This window comes from Solanum verrucosum, unplaced genomic scaffold (assembly GCF_900185275.1).
Source record: "Solanum verrucosum unplaced genomic scaffold, falcon-dt-bn FXZP01000351.1, whole genome shotgun sequence".
Lineage (NCBI taxonomy): Eukaryota > Viridiplantae > Streptophyta > Magnoliopsida > Solanales > Solanaceae > Solanum > Solanum verrucosum.
In genome coordinates, this window is record NW_026019958.1 from 685,904 (window position 1) to 702,729 (window position 16,826).

At 35.7% G+C, this 16,826-nt stretch overlaps 1 protein-coding gene across 2 annotated transcripts; it reads left to right on the forward strand.

Moving 5' to 3' along the window:
- Nucleotides 1-10,056: 10,056 nt before the first annotated feature.
- Nucleotides 10,057-16,147, forward strand: LOC125814792 (protein FLUORESCENT IN BLUE LIGHT, chloroplastic-like). 2 transcript variants are annotated; one of them, XM_049494236.1, is made up of 4 exons: nucleotides 10,057-10,417; nucleotides 11,638-11,800; nucleotides 14,960-15,280; nucleotides 15,799-16,147. In XM_049494236.1, exons 1-4 carry the CDS (start codon nucleotides 10,226-10,228, stop codon nucleotides 15,999-16,001), a joined length of 879 nt encoding a protein of 292 aa, XP_049350193.1. In that variant the 5' UTR covers nucleotides 10,057-10,225; the 3' UTR covers nucleotides 16,002-16,147. The 2 variants fall into 2 exon arrangements, with proteins under 2 accessions (XP_049350193.1, XP_049350194.1); XM_049494237.1 differs by having other exon boundaries at nucleotides 10,126-10,417; nucleotides 11,650-11,800.
- The last annotated feature ends 679 nt before the right edge of the window (nucleotides 16,148-16,826 follow it).

Sequence of the window (16,826 nt, forward strand, 5' to 3'; positions counted from 1 at the left end):
TTATATTTGTTGATATAACTTGATACAATTGTATTAGTTTGATATAATTGTATTTGTTGATACAAACAATTGTATTTATTGATACAACATCTCTCCTCTCTCTTCTAATTTTCACTCGCCTCTTTCTCATAACATTACTTATGAATCATTATTAAGCAAACTATAGCTATGCATTTCTAATTAAGTCTGATAAGTGCGTATGTTCCTAGATGTTTTGATGATCCCCTCACAAGTGCAGGAACCTGGTCCTCTGCAGAGTATGAATACTCGTCCAGTTGTCAAAGTGATGTACAGTTGTAAAAACTGGCCGTGTCAGGAAGTTGGTAAAGCTGCAGAGTACTTCACCAATCAGAAACAGGGAGGTTTCTTGTACATTGGATAATATTTTTTTCATGATATATATTCAACAACAAACAACAATATTACTTATTCATTCAAAAAGGGGAGATACTTTTAAGCTTCAAAACAGCAAGGGACCTGATAGAAGTGCTTCAATTGCTTTCTGTACTAGCTGTAGTGTTGCTTGCCTGTAATAGTTCTTATCTTGTAGGATTCGTTTCACTTGTGAAAGAAACGTTTCAAACTTGTTTGAATCATTGTAAGAACTAGGTTAAGGGTAACTTAAGTTCTTACTCTAAAAGTCTATATTAATCGGTTAGGATTAGTATAGTGGGCAGTGTTGTATCTGCTATGGCTCAACTAAGTGATAGGAGGTATTGCTTAGTGTAGAGCTTAGCAGGCTAATCTCATTTTGTAAACTGGCTTTTACTTTTGCTTGGAGAAGATTAGTGAAAGCAGTTTGAAAAGTCCTGTTGAGAACATGTCGTGATTTTACTCCCTTGAGCAATGAGGTTTCCATGTAAAGTTGTTTGTGCAATCTTTACCTCAATATTTATTTTCTGTATCTTATTGTAACTGTGCTGAGGACCTGGTCCCATTGATCTAAGTGGACGCATACATTCCAACAAGTGGTATTAGAGCTTGACTTTTCATTTTGGTTAACACTTAGAAAAGAAAAGATCCAGAAGGAATGGTTGCCCCACCCAATATGGAGGAAGGTCAGTCTTCTACCAGGCCACCTCGCTTTAATGGTCATTACTATGGATGGTGGAAAAATCGAATGCACGACTACATCAACGTTGAGGATACTGAGTTGTGGGACATTATTCTTGATGGACCATATATTCCTACAAAGGAGGTGAAGGATGGAGAGCTCACCACTACTGCTGTCAAATCCAGAAAAGAGTACAATAAAGCAGATAGGAAGAAGATAGAAAAGAACTACAAAGCAAAGAAGATTCTGGTGTGTGGAATTGGAGCAAAGGAGTACAACATAATTTCTGCTTGTGAGACTGCCAAGGAGATATGGGACTGCCTTCAAACAACTCATGAAGGAACTCAACGAGTGAAAGAGTCTAAGGTTGATATGTTCACCACTCAGTATGAAAATTTCACTATGAAGAAAGGGGAAACCATCTTTGAGATGAACTCAAGATTCACCTCTATCACCAACGAGCTGAGAGGTTTGGGTAAGCCTATTCCTGTCTGTAAGCAAATTCGCAAGATCCTCAAGGTGCTTCCAAAATCTTGGGAAAGCAAGGTGGATGCCATAACATAAGCCAAAGATCTAATGACGCTTTCCATGGATGAACTGATTGGGAATCTTCAGACCTACGAGATGAACAAGAAACATGGGACGACTGTGAAAGAAGGAAAGAAGGAGAAGTCCATTGCTCTGAAAACATCTCAAAGTGAGGTGATTGAAGAGGAGGATGATATGGCATATGTCACTAGAAGATTTCAGAAGATCTTAAAGAAGCGTGGAGGCTTCCAAAAGAAAACCCCTGCTAGCAGAACTGCTACTGCAAATGATTTTTGCCATAAGTGTGGCAAGCCTGGTCACTTCATAAGGGACTGCCCCAGTTAAAAGCAGGAAACTCATGACACCAGACCTCGCAAGAGGGACCTGGTCCCAGACCATGCTCGAAGGAAGGCATATGCTGATCAGTTGGTGAGAAAAGCCTTTGCTGTGTAGGGAAATGACTTAAGTGAATCAGAAAAAGATGTAGAAAGTCATGAGGATGTTTCAATGATGGCCATTGAAGATGATGAAAGCATTTTCAACTCTATTTTCTCCTTGATGGCAAATTTCGATGATGAAGAGGATTCAGAAGAGGTAACTCTTTTTAATCTTAAGGATGATCTAGATAATCTGCCAATTGAAAACTTGAGGAAACTTGCTGACCTGCTTATTGACTGTGTTGATGAACGAATCACTGAAAACTTAATGTTGAATAAAAAATTAAGTTTGTGTGAGGATAAGAACGTTGCTCTCATGTCTCAAGTTGCTAAAATAAGTGAAAGGATAGGTACTCTAGAGACCAGTAACATAACACCTGAGAAAGACCATGGTACCTCAGTAGGAGGAAAGAGAAAGCTTAGCATTCTTGAGGAAGAACTGGAAGAAAAGCTAAAAAATTTTGAGTCTAAGCTAGTTGCTTCTCTTGAAACAAATTCTCAACTGAGAAAGGATCGAGTAAGGTAAGGAGGAGTTAAGCCACTCCCTAAAATGGACTGATTCCTCTAAGATACTCTCTAATCTGTCCAATCAAAGTTTCAATGGAAAGAAAGGGTTCGGACGCAGACCAATAGAAACCCCCTACAATCCCCCATAGCAAATATGTGTCTGTATCTGACAAGTTTTTGTGCACTCACTGTGGTCGAAATGGTCATTTGAAAGAAAAGAGTGAGAGTCTGAGAAAATCTAAAGAAAGGCATGTGAAATTTGTTAGATCTGAAAGTGATGTTAAAAAGGGACACAAGGGACCTGGTCCCCTTTATCGTTTCAGTAAGAACATCTTGCCTCCCTGGACAGGAAGATTTCTTATCAAGCCTCTTGATAGTTACTGGGAACTCCGTTTGAAGTGGGTTCCTAAATCTAACAAATGATTTCTATGCAGAAGAGAGGAAGGCGTCACTGCTGGTACATGGACAATGGATGCTCAAGGCACATGACTGGAGACATTTCAAACTTCCTCTCTTTGAAAGCACACCAAGGTGGTGGTGTGTCGTTTGGTGGTGGAAAGAAAGGATCTATCCTTGGTATTGGCATAATAGGGAGATCAACTGATAATTCGATAAATAATGTTCACTATGTGGAGGGTTTAAAATACAATCTTTTGAGCACTTCACAAATTTGTGATAAAGGAAATGAAGTCAAGTTCATGGCTGATAAATGTCTGGTTACAAACTGTGCAACCGAGAAAATTGTGATGTCTGGAAAAAGAGTTAAGAATATGTATATTGTTGATCTTGATTCTATTGAAGGGGACAACCTTTCATGCCTGAGTGCTCAAGCTGACGATGCAAATCTTTGGCATCGACGATTAGGTCATGTAAGTTCCTCTTTACTAAACAAGCTTGTTACAGGGGACCTAGTCCGCGGGTTACCAAAGCTGAAGTTTTCAAATGATAAAATATGTCATGCCTGTGCTAAAGGGAAACAAACGAAGTCATCTTTCAAATCCAAGAAAGGAGTCAGTACAACGAGACCTCTAGAGCTGCTTCACATGGCCTTATGTGGACCTATTAGAATCCAAAGCAGAGGAGGTAAGAAATATATTCTTGTCATTGTTGATGATTTTTCCAGGTTTACTTGGAACATGTTTTTGCGGATGAAAGATGAGACAACTAGACAACTGATCACCTTTGCCAAAGCCATTCAAATGAAGATAAATTGCAGGATAGCCAGTATCAGATCTGATCATGGTACATAGTTTAAGAACTCTCAACTTGAAGGGTTTTGTGCAGAGAATGGAATTAATCACAACTTCTCAGCACCAAGAACTCCTCAGCAAAATGGAGTTGTTGAAAGAAAGAATAGAACTCTGGTGGAGATTGCTAGAACTATGCTGATTGATTCAGGACTTGCAATGAATTTCTGGGCTGAAGTAGTTAATACAGCGTGCTATGTGACAAACAGGTGCCTTATCAGATCGGTCATCAAGAAAACATCCTATGAGCTGTTAAATGACAAAAAACCTTCAATTTCGTATCTTAAACCATTTGGGTGCAAATGTTTTGTCTTGAATAATGGAAAGAATGATTTAGGCAAGTTTGATGCTAGGAGTGATGAAGGTGTATTTGTTGGGTCTCTTCTACAAGCAAGGCGTACAAGGTGTTCAACAAAAGAACTCTTTGTGTTGAAGAAAACATCCACGTCAAGTTTGATGAATTAGATACAATAAATGAGAACAATGAGGAATATGAGTTTGGGGAGCTGATGAACAAGCAGCAGGATGATCAGGGTACAAATGAGAATGATGCAGAATGCTCAAGAAGACCTGGTCCCTCTGGTTCATCACAGGAAATAATGTCTCAAAATCTTGAAGAAGATGAAGGTGATTCTGATGTTGACAGAGAAGAAGAGATTACCAAAAAGTCCGGATGGAAACATCAATCGTCACATCCACTAGACAATCTCATCTCTCCACTTGACTCAGGAATTCAAATTAGGTCTAAATCAAGAAATCTAGTTGCATATTCAACATTTTTATCATCCATTGAACCCAAGAACATCAAGGAAGCTTTGAAGGATGTAGACTGGGTAACTTCAATGCAGGAGGAGCTTCATCAGTTTGAGAGAAGCAAAATGTGGCACCTGGTCCCCAGACCACTCGACAGAACTATCATTGGAACCAGATGGGTCTTCAGAAACAAACTTGATGAGCATGGGATCATCACTAGAAATAAGTCAAGACTGGTGGTACAGGGTTACAACCAAGAAGAGTGAATTGATTATGATGAGACATTTGCTCTTGTAGCCAGAATGGAAGCCATCAAAATCTTGATAGCATTTGCTGCTCATATGGAATTCAAATGGATGTCAAGAGTGCTTTCTTGAATGGGAATCTGAAGGAAGAAGTATATGTCAAGCAACCTCCAGGCTTTGAAGATGCAGACCTGCCCAATCATGTGCTGAAATTGCACAAGGTTTTGTATGGGTTAAAACAGGATCCCAGAGCTTGGTATGAACGCCTGTCAAAGTTTCTTCTCACCTATGGGTTCAAGAGAGGTAAAATCGATAATACATTGTTCTTAAAATCCAGAGGTAAAGAATTGTTAATTGTGCAGGTATATGTGGATGATATCATATTTGGAGCAACTTCAGACTCACTTTGCAAAGAGATTGTTGATTTGAGGAGCAGTGAGTTCGAAATGAGCATGATGGGGGAACTCACATTCTTTCTAGGCTTACAAATCAAACAGTCCTCTCAAGGCACTTCAATATACCAAGAGAAGTACATCAAATAGTTGCTCAAGAAATTCAATCTGCTCGACGCAAATGTGTTGGATACTCTCATAAGCACAAGTGTGAAACTTGATATAGATGAAGATGGTGTGAAGGTAAATCAAACCATGTACAGGGGAATCATAGGATCACTTATATATCTCACTGCAAGCAGGCCAGACATAGTGTTCAGCGTAGGAATGTGTGCAAGATTTCAAGCTGGACCAAAAGAGTCTCACTTGAAGGCAACCAAACGCATCCTGAGATACTTGAAAGGAACTCAGGACCTGGTCCTCTTCTACCCTATTAGTGACTCTTTTGATCTTATAGGTTATACTGATGCTGATTATACATGTTTTCTGGTTGATCGAAAAAGCACATCAGGCATGGCACACTTCCTGGGATCAGCTTTGATTTCATGTTGTGCACAATTGCTATGGATCAAACAACAGCTGAAAGATTTTGGTGTACTTACAGACACTATCCCTCTTAATTGTGATAATACTAGTGCCATAAACATGGTAAAAAATCTGATCCAGCACAAGAGGACAAAGCAAAATGTGGTGATGACGTTCTGTAAAACTGAAGACCAACTAGCTGACATCTTTACCAAACCATTAAGTAAAGAATTCTTCATCAAAAACAGGATGTGGCTAGGGATGCACAAAATTACCTGACACCTCGACAGATTTGCACAAAAATCCTCCTTATTGACTATGTTAAGGAAGGCAGGTATCTATACTTGTTTTAATGTTTGTCATAAAAGAATTCACTTCTGGTACCTTAATGCAGGTATGCATTTATGATGTGTTTAGCTGAAAGGAAGGTTCAATCACATATGCAGAGTTACAAACTGAAAGGAGGACCTGGTCCTCATGAGGTTAGTATCAATTATACTACACTGTCTAAATGTCAACATTACTGCCACGTGTCACTCGCCCATTCATCATGTCAGTTTCAGACGTTTTTTTGCTTTTAAACCAAAGGTCGCTACTGTTGAGGATCCGATGTCTTTTTGGTTTTATATACTACTTCTCTTAGTGAATCAAATTACAAAATCTCATCAAATAATTCTTGTTGAAATTCACTAATCCCCTTTCCAAAGCTTTTCTCTCTTTCTCAAAATGCATAACTCTAATTCTTCTTCAAAAATCCCTATCTCCCAAGAAGTTGAAAACCCTAGTTCATTCAACTTCTCCTTTTCTACTCTAGAAGGTTGCAAAGAAATCTCTTGTGAAAAGGGAGAAAGTTAGAAAACAGGTGGCTGAAAATTAAAACTCATAAAGGGACCAGGTCCTAGGGTGCAAAAACAAAGTGAAGAAAAGGAAATGACAAGGGAGGAGCGGATAACGACAATGGAGAACCAAAAGGTTTTGAATGGCAGAGTCTTTGACCTTGACATCCTAACCAAATTCGGCATGTCAAATCTTTTTGATGTTGTCTCCATTCAAAGTTGGAACCATCTCTTTGAACCATCAGTTCCGTACTTGCACAAACCTGAGGTACGTGAATTTTTCTATAAAATGGAACTTCTGGAAAGTGGTGGAATCGCAACTATTGTCAGGAATGTTGAAACATGTCTGGATGAAGAAATATTAGGGATCATTTTAGGGGTTCCTGTGGAAGGAATTCGAACGATCGAAGTTTGTAAACCATCCAGTGACTTCACAAAACTTGCCACAAAACGTGGAAATGTAAAGAATGCAGGGTTACCAAAAAGGTTTCTGAAAAGGGAATATTAGTTGCTTTTTTAGTTCATCAACAAGATGTTAGTGCCCAGAAATGAAAAGAGAACAGTGGCATCTGTTGCTGATCTTTTTCTCATGGAGAATCTTGATGAACTTGAAGAGATCAACCTCCCTGCCATTATGTTGGAATGTGAGTATGTTGAAGGAAAAGCTAGGGGCAGATCTCAAATGGCAGATGTTCCAGAGTAGCATGCTGCTCTGAAACGGGAAGTGATTGATCCTACTGAGATTCTGAATAACAAGGAGATTGAAATAGCTTCACTGAGGTCTGAATTACAGAAGGCGGTTTCGAGGGGACCTGGTACCAACGATGGAAATGAGCAGGTGTTGCAAAAGTTGAGGGATGAAAATGAAAGGCTGCTGAAGACAAATGCCTCACCCAGTGAGGAAGTTAAGGCTCTCAACATGCAGCTTATCAAGGCTCATAAGGATGCAAATAAGCGTCTGTCTCTGTTTATGCGCACCCTCAATCCCCTTCCCCCTCCGTCCTAAAAGTGTCTTGTTTCCCTAGTTTCCCTCTTTGTTCTTCAATCTTGATTAAAACTCTTGTGGCTTTGTGTTTGTTTTGACTAACTACAATGGTCAGTATTTGTGATTTAATGTTATTTATGTTTCTGCCCTATTCTTATGTGGTTTAATATTCTCTTTATGCTTACATACACATGTTCTGTGTGGCCCAAGGCCCTGAATTCTTTACTGCCTTGCATTTAACTTGAATATGTTTACTGCTTCACCTTTTCAATGATGTCAAAAGGGGGAAGTTTTGTTGTAAAGTTGGCTGTGGAATGGGGCATTGAACTTAGGGGGAACTGTAGTTGTTACTGGTGCACTAACAAAGGGGGAGTTTGTTATGTATTTGAATGAATGTTTGTTCACACTTGATGAGCTATGCAGGTTGTTTGTCATCATCAAAAAGGGGGAAATTGATAAGTGTGTATGTTCCTAGATGTTTTGATGATCTCCTCACAAGTGCAGGGACCTGATACTTTGCAGAGTATGAATACTCGTCCAGTTGTCAAAGTGCTATACAACTGTAAAAGTTGTCTGTGTCAGGAAGTTGGTGAAGCTGCAGAGTACTTCACCAATCAGAAGAAGGGAGGTTGCTTGTACATTGGATAATATTTTTTCATGATATATATTCAACAACAAACAACAATATTACTCATTCATTCAAAAAGGGGAGATACTTTTAAGCTTCAAAACAGCAAGGGACCTGATAGAAGTGCTTCAATTGCTTTCTGTACTAGCTGTAGTGTTGCTTGCCTGTAATAGTTCTTATCTTGTAGGATTCGTTTCACTTGTGAAAGAAATGTTTCAAACTTGTTTGAATCATTGTAAGAACTAGGTTAAGGGTAACTTAGGTTCTTACTTTAAAAGTCTATATTAATCGATTAGGATTAGTATAGTGGGCAGTGTTGTATCTGCTCTGGCTCAGCTAAGTGATATGAGGTATTGCTTAGTGTAGAGATTAGCAGGCTAATCTCATTTTGTAAACTAGCTTTTACTTTTGCTTGGAAAAGATTAGTGAAAACAGTTTGAAAAGTCCTGTTGAGAACATGTCGTGGTTTTATTCCCTTGAGCAAGGAGGTTTCCACGTAAAATTGTTTGTGCAATCTTTACCTTCAACATTTATTTTCTGTCTGTTATTGTAACTGTGCTGAGGACCTGGTCCCATTGACCTAAGTGGATGCATACATTCCAACGAAGTCTAAACTATAGTCATTTTCAGAAGCTCTTTTTAATTAAATAAATAAATTATGCTAATTTATTAATCTATATGGTCCTTAAACATAAATAATTTGGCATTGAGAACCATTTACTCATTCAGTTACTTTGATGCTTCACATTTTGCAACTAAATTGATTTAAAAGACAACAATGTCTTATTCACTTGAAGCTGTTATTTTTATTCAAAATCGATACAAACAATTTTAAATCGATTTAAGATCTAGATTTGACTCAACTTGTTCACCCTTTAATAATTATGAACTCTTAAAAAATCAACCCCAACAATTCCAAATGAATAGATTCAAATGAGTCAAATCAGTTGAAGGTTGAGCCTTAAATTCAGTTGGACCAATAAATCAAGAATCACCTAATTAATTAAAGTTTGACATATAAGAGTATCACATCATAATTCCGATAACAAAGAGACATTTTTAATAGTAAACGAAAATTAAAGAGATAGATAAAGTTATTTGATGGTTCATTATTTGAGATATCTCATATATTTTAAGTGGTGGGATAAATAATTTTGAAAATAATTAATACCCCTAATTAAATACAAGATAAATCAATCTTACACTTTATCTTAAAATAATTATCCCATATCCCTCGTATCAAACGACCCCCTTCGTTTAATAGGTAAAATGAGGAATTGTTTTCAGAGAAATCTACACTCTATGTCCACCGAGGAAAATATGTATATGTTTTAGCCCATATTTTGGGTTTGTTATCCGATTTAGCTCATATTTGCATATAAACACATTTTATATACTATTATACATTTTCATAAAGATTAACACATTATATATAATATTTTTCTCCACATATAATAATGTATAATATTGTATAAACTAAAAATATAACTACTTGACGTAATATTTTATGTTGGACCTATATTGTTTAAAAATTCCCCCTATTTTTAATCCCCAAAGTTAATATTTAAGGATAATTGAGAATTATTATTTTTTAATAGCTTTTCCCAATAATAACAAAGCTAATAAGCAATAAACAAAAACAAAAAAGGCATGTGCACAATGACATTATTATTATTTTTTCTTAGAAGAATGTTTATCTAAACAGATTAAATAGCCGTGGTTTTAAGCGGACGGTGAGGTAGGTGGTGTTCATGGGTTCGGACGAATTCAATAATTTTTTCATAGATTTTATATTGTATTAAAAAATTAATTAAATATATATGTATATTAAATTATGAACCCTAACAAAATTGATTTAATGGTTATTAACAAAATTTAGAACCCAAACTCTTAAGCTTCGCCTCTGGTTTTAAGATACTGTGGATACTTACGTACTCAAAGTTTGAATTACTGTTAATTAAGTTGAAATTTGCTACTAATATTCCAATAATTACAATAATGCAATCGGCAAAAGTAGAAGGGAAAAGGCAAAATCTTATCCTCAGACCACACAGAAAAATCATCTAAGCTAAAGCAATTTTCAAGAAGATGACGATGATGGTGAAGCAATGGGTTCTTTCACAGAGTCAATTTCTATCTGACCCTTTCAAATCTGGTCATGTCAAATGTATTTTCTTGGAGTCTGGGCAGTTCAGTAGTAAATGGGGAGAAGCTCTACCACAGAAGCTTTTCTACAGACATACCAAGAAAGGTGCAAGATGCATCCATATTGATTTCAAGGTGACTGAATTTTGCTTTTTAGGATTTTGGGGTTGTTTATTTCAAGGTTTTAGCTAATGGGTCTGTTGCAAAATTGGTTCTTTTTGTTTTGGTTTTTCGATTGATGAGTAATGTGAAGGTTTTGATCCTCTTTGGGGAAATTTGATGGAGTTTTATTAGACAGGAGAGTGTGGAGGATAGTGATTAGGGTAGAAGGTTAGTAGCTAGCTAGCAGTGTGTTGTTTTGCTGTCTGTGCATATTAGTAGCCGTAGTATTGTTCATGTAGTTGGATTTTTGTTACTATGTGTTGATTACTTGTACCTCGAATATCATATTATTATGTTGTAGTTTATGTTCTGTTTTTTTGTTGCTTTGGGCTGTTTTTTCTTGAACTGACGTTTATCGAAACAACATCTCTACACTGAAGTAGGAGTAAGGTCTGCGTAGACTCTACGCTCTCTAGACCCCACTTTGCGGGATTTCAGTGGGTATATAGTAGTAGTTGTTGTTGAATCTTATTAGAAAAGTGAAGAATAAGTTTCATTTTAATATATTTTAGAGAGGCTACTCAATTTTTGAGCTAATCTGTATATGAAATGTAAATAAATGAAGAAGAAAGGCCTTAGTCTGTCTGTTGTTATTAGAAAAAAAGACGAAAGGATTTCATTGTGTTCGAAGCATATGTAGAAGTTTAATAACGCTAATCAATGATGCGAAAGTGCTTCAATATCACTGAGAGAATTTACAACAGATTGATTGTAGTTGTTGTCACAGAGATTAATTTCCCCAAGAAATATCACAACTACTAGGTGATAGATGTATGCAATGATTTTAAATTTAGCTGGTGAATATTCATATAGCCGTAGTATTGGCCTCACTGGCCATCAAGCTAAAATGTCAAAAGGACTTTTATAAGATACTCTCTACTAAAACCATGTCTAAATTGTTCGTCACTATGTAATACCACTCCAAAATCATGAAACCTGGGGAAGACATGTTATAGACTGACAGTGATGTCATTTCACTACCATTTCTCTTGCTCTAAACCATTCATTATCTGTGTACGCACTCCTTTGCTGGCTCTGTTCTGTTCTTACTACATGTTACAGTAGATAAACTCGTGTTATTCTAGTGGAGAATGCAAGGTATTCAATCAGTAATTATAGCAAAAAGGCACTAGCTGAATTAATTTCTTGGCTTCTTTTTCTTGTTCAATATTCAATTGTTATACACATGGCAGGATATTTTGCAGTTCAGACACCCTGCAGCAGCATTAATCGTGACTAATGCATTGATGATGGCTACACCTTTAGACGCCTTGGCTCAAACATGTGAAGCCAATACTTCTGTTTCTAATATGCCATTATTGCTGCTTGTTGCCCTAGTTGGGGCCACCGTGGGAGGTAAGGTACTTTAAGTTTAGCACTGCCATTGCTTTATTGCATAGTTCGGAGCATTCAACTTTGAAATGACAGAAAGTCATTGTGGCTGGATGGAACTCTAGATCATAGACCCCAAGTTAACTATAGAGCATGGACATAAACTTCACATCAAAATTACATCCCATATGAGGCAGAAACTACACTTTTTTTGTTGAGGCATTCAAAAGATTACATAAGCAAGTAACTTGGATGGTCATAAGACCAGTTACGTTTGACTTGCATTGCCATACTTCTTCACAAAGCTAAGTCAAAAATAGTACATGCAGATATGAGACAGAATTTGGATTAAATGAAATGAAGTTAAAATATTTTTGATGCATTGAAGTACATCGCAGTATAGATTCCAGGAGTTAATATGGTCATTTCATTCGGCAGTTCATCTGCCAGAACACTAGATAAAAATCTTAGTTAATCCACGAGGTTTACAAATGAGCCTATGTATGTTTGTGGAAATGACCATTATAGATGCCATTAGCCATAAAAATGAGCCTATTAAAGAACTTGTCAACAAGAACTGTGTGTAAATCCCAAACCTGTTGTGGTTGACATATGGATCCTCAAAATCCATTATGGTCCGTCTGTGCTCATTTCACTCTATACTTAATATGTTGTCTTTTGGGACAATTCAAAAACTATTTGTAGACACGTAATTTTTTGACCGAACTTAAGTTTAACACCATTTTTAGAGCTTAAATATTTTATAAATCTAAATTAAATATTTTGACTTTTATCTTATTTTATTAAGTTTATTTTAAAGATTTGAAAACAACAAAAATAGAATTACTTTTTAAGGTAAGTTTTATTTTTCACTTGTTTAAAAAAGAAATGAAAACTTACAAAAAAATATGTATTCTTTTAATTTAGATTTTACTAAATAAGCCTATGTTTTTAAATTATATTTTTAGATTGGCTATTTAATTTTTTAGTTCAAACTAACTAATTTAAATTTTTATATATATTTAATTTATAAAATAAAAAATAGCCTAAACTACCCATTACCCCCTAAACCTCTACCCATTTCACTCACACTCACCCCACAATCCCACATTAATCCATCACTCCCCTCAACCACACACACGTACCACACACTACTAAACATCAACAACACACCCCTTCAACCTATATACTGACCAACATACACAACAGAAAAGGAGGACGCAAAAACCAAAAAAAAAACACAAGAAAGAAAAACACACACAGCAACACAAACATACAGGAAAGAAGGAGAGGAAAAACATACTACACTCGAGAAAACAAAAAGAAAAACTTTCCATTTTATTTCATTATCCTTTTAAAAATTCACCAACACATTCACATTTCTCTTCCTTTCTCATTATTATTTTCATATAAACACCATACATATACCACCACACACACCTACAAAAATTTGTGGGTATTCTAATCGAGCTTCGGTTAAGATTTTGCGGTATTCAACTTTACTTTGCCTTATTTATTTAATTTATTCATGGAATTTGATGTAATTTTATGACAAGTTTTATTATATTTTGTTTCCTTCATGAATTTGATAGAAATGATTCATTTGTTAGTTGTTATATCTCTATTTCATGAATGAAGGTAGCTTTAATTGATGATTTTGTTTTTTATTTATTTATTTTTATTTATTAGTTGTGATCTCTTAAAAATGAACGGTTCGTAACATTGTTCTTGTCTTGATTTAGATAAGAATGATAAAGTAGGTATAGTTAGGCAAAAACATAAATATATAAATAAATTATTGTTGTTTTAGTTTATCAAACAAAAAGTGAGATTTATTTTTTACAATTCGTTGTTGTTTTGTTTGATTAGAATGTGTATGCCTAATTTTTTTATTTTTTTTCATTAACTTTAAGATTAAAATAAAATATATAATATGTGTATGTCTAATTTTAATATTAAATTTAAGAGTAAATAAATAATAAAAAAAATACAAAATAATCCAAAATTTTATATTGTATCCTAGGCATTTAGATTCATTTTACTTTATTTAGTTTTATGTATAAAGGAAAAAATATTTGTTTTTTTTAATGACTAGATGAGTTTTAGAAATATTAAAAAATATTTGTTTCAATTAAGAATGCGGTTGCGCATATTTTTGGAGACATAAAAAAAATCAAGGATGCAGTGATGCACCTTGTCCAATAATATAATTAAATTTTATTAATCTAAAGTAGAGACTTATATAAAAAGAAATAGATTATTAGGTGTGATGCAAAGAAGACAGTTATGTCTCCAAATGTCAAGACCGAGAATACAGTTATGCATCCGGTTTAAGACTAATAAAAATTCAACAATTAAAAATAAGCAAACCATGGCATATAGACACAAATTATCCAAAAAAAAATAATAATATATCAAGATAAGTATAAGTCAATAAAAGCGACCGTGCTAGAACCACGGGATTCGAGGGATGCCTAATACCTTCCCCTCGGTCAACAGAATTCCTTACCCGAATTTCTGATTCGTAGACCAAATAAAGAGTCATTTCCTTATGATTAGGGATTAAACAAAAAGGTGACTTGGAACTCCATAACTCAATTCCAAGTGGCGACTCTGAAACAATAAAATAATCTCTTAATCAATAACGTCACTTAAATTGGAAAAACCCTTCCGCCGCCTGCGCAAAAAGGGGTGTGACACTATTCAGAAAAGATTCTTATTGTCTAAAGATTTCCTCTCTTCCTCCTTTTTTCTTATATTTTTTGTTTGGCAAAAATAATGGGAATTTGAAATGGTTGTTTGTAAATAAAACATTTCAAGTTTGAGTCAACTCTGAGTACAACGGCATGACGTGTTTGTGCTAAAATGGGGGAATATGTGTAGGAGAGAATGAGATCTCGTTTTCAAAATGTCTTCACTACAATTGATCCAGTCCCTCACCTGCTTGAGGTGGGGAGGGGGGGGGGGTTAATTCATAAATGTATATAGTGTCCCTCATGAAAAAAATTATCAGTATGTATTTTCTAGAATATGACTATAAATAGTGGCTCGGTGCAATAATGTGGATACACATCTTAATAATATTTTCCCCGTGTTATTTTTCACAATTTTCCTTGGTTTTACTCTTTTTTTCTCCACCTTTTGACACAAGTATGTGTGTGCGTTCATTTAATTGTACTTCAGGACTACTTGCACGTCAGAGAAAAGCGGAATTGCAGCGGTTAAATGAGCAGCTCCGCCAGATTAATACGGCACTTAGAAGGCAAGCCAATATAGAGTCCTATGCACCTACCTTAAGTTATGCTCCTGTTGGTGGTAAAATTTCAGTAAGTGAAGTGATTATTGATCCAAAAAAGGAGGAATTAATTTCTCACTTGAAAAGTGGGAAGAATTTTCTGAGAAATCAAGCTCTAGAAAAGGCTTTTTTGGAGTTTAAAACAGCTCTTGAGCTTGCACAGGATCTAAAAGACCCTATAGAGGAAAAGAAGGCAGCAAGGGGCTTAGGTATGTCAGATCTCCTTTTTTAGTTTAGCCTAATATTATCTTGATTGAACATGGTTAGACAGTAAAGGACTTGTGAAGTTGGTCGAATAGAAATCTCCTCTGTATGTGACGCTGCATCTTGACTGAAATTACACATGCATGCATCTTTTGTCTTCTTTGATCTAGTTAGAATTTTCCGGAGATGAGTCTTATGGTTGCTTGTTTATGTCTAAACAATGTAACGAGTATGTTCCCTGGGAATGAGATCCTGTCTTAACCATATTTCTTGTTATCATTTATTCCTAATTTCTTGGTGTCACAGAGTCATGTTGCTTCTTTTTTTTGGCTCATTTTCTTTTTAATCTATGGAAGAAAATGCAAAATCCCGCTAGAAGTTGGATGTACAGATTTTGGTAAATTTACTTATTAAAAGCGACTTTGGTATATCTTAGTCCTTGTATCAACCTACTGTTGTTTCTCTTTCTTGTATATGTTTGTGTCACGATGTATTGACCCTCAAAGCTTCACCTCTTTCTCAGGGGCATCATTACAAAGGCAGGGCAAGTACAAGGAAGCGATTGAATACCACTCTATGGTTCTTGATATCTCGGGAAGAAATGGGGAGGAGTCCGGCAGCACCGAAGCTTATGGAGCAATAGCCGATTGCTATACTGAGCTTGGGGACATAGAACGAGCTGCAAAATACTATGACAAATACATTGCTAGGCTACAGAGTGACTAAGCCATCTACAGAAAGACTCGTGTATCTTTCTGTTGCGGAAATTTCTTCATGTTCATGCATTTCGAGTAAAATGTTTAGAAGTTAGGTCTTTTCTCATGGTGTATTTCTCTCTTGCATATATCATTCACTGGTTTCTTCTGTTTTTAGCTTTGTCTAATACATTTTTGGCATCTCGAGGGTGAACTCATCACCGATAGCTGGTATTCAGAATTGTCAGCTCAATTTACATGTGAAAGTTGGATTTGGGGAATCAAATGATGTTTAGAAAGGTGAGAATTTAGCAGCATTTTTTACTATGGAATGGACAATGCATAGAGATTGTTCCAGTTCCTCTTGATTGTTCAGTAACAGTCCATCCCTTTAACATGTCTCATGATGAGTTAACTTGGCTAACTAGCTAGACAATAATTAATGCATAAGAGAATTCAATTAAATTCACACTAACTTGGCTAAGTTTGCAAAACAATGTTATGTTTGTTTATCACCAGTAACCACATTGAAACAAAAAATTTATGTTATGTTTAGAAACCTAGCATTCTGTTCTACGACAAGTTCAGGGTAATTTTACAAGTGAGATTTGAGGAGGTACAATATATGCAAGTGACATTTGAGGAGGTATGATATACGTAAATCCTACTGCTATTTTTTGTGGGGAAAGAGGTTGCCAATAATAGATTCTTGGCTCAAAAGAAGTACAATCAAAACAAAATTGGAAGAAAAATAAGGACAACAAAATAGAAAGATAGACAACACAAATAGAACAATGGATAGTAATAAAAATTGAAGAATAAGATATATGTCGATATTAAATAATACTCCTAAAGA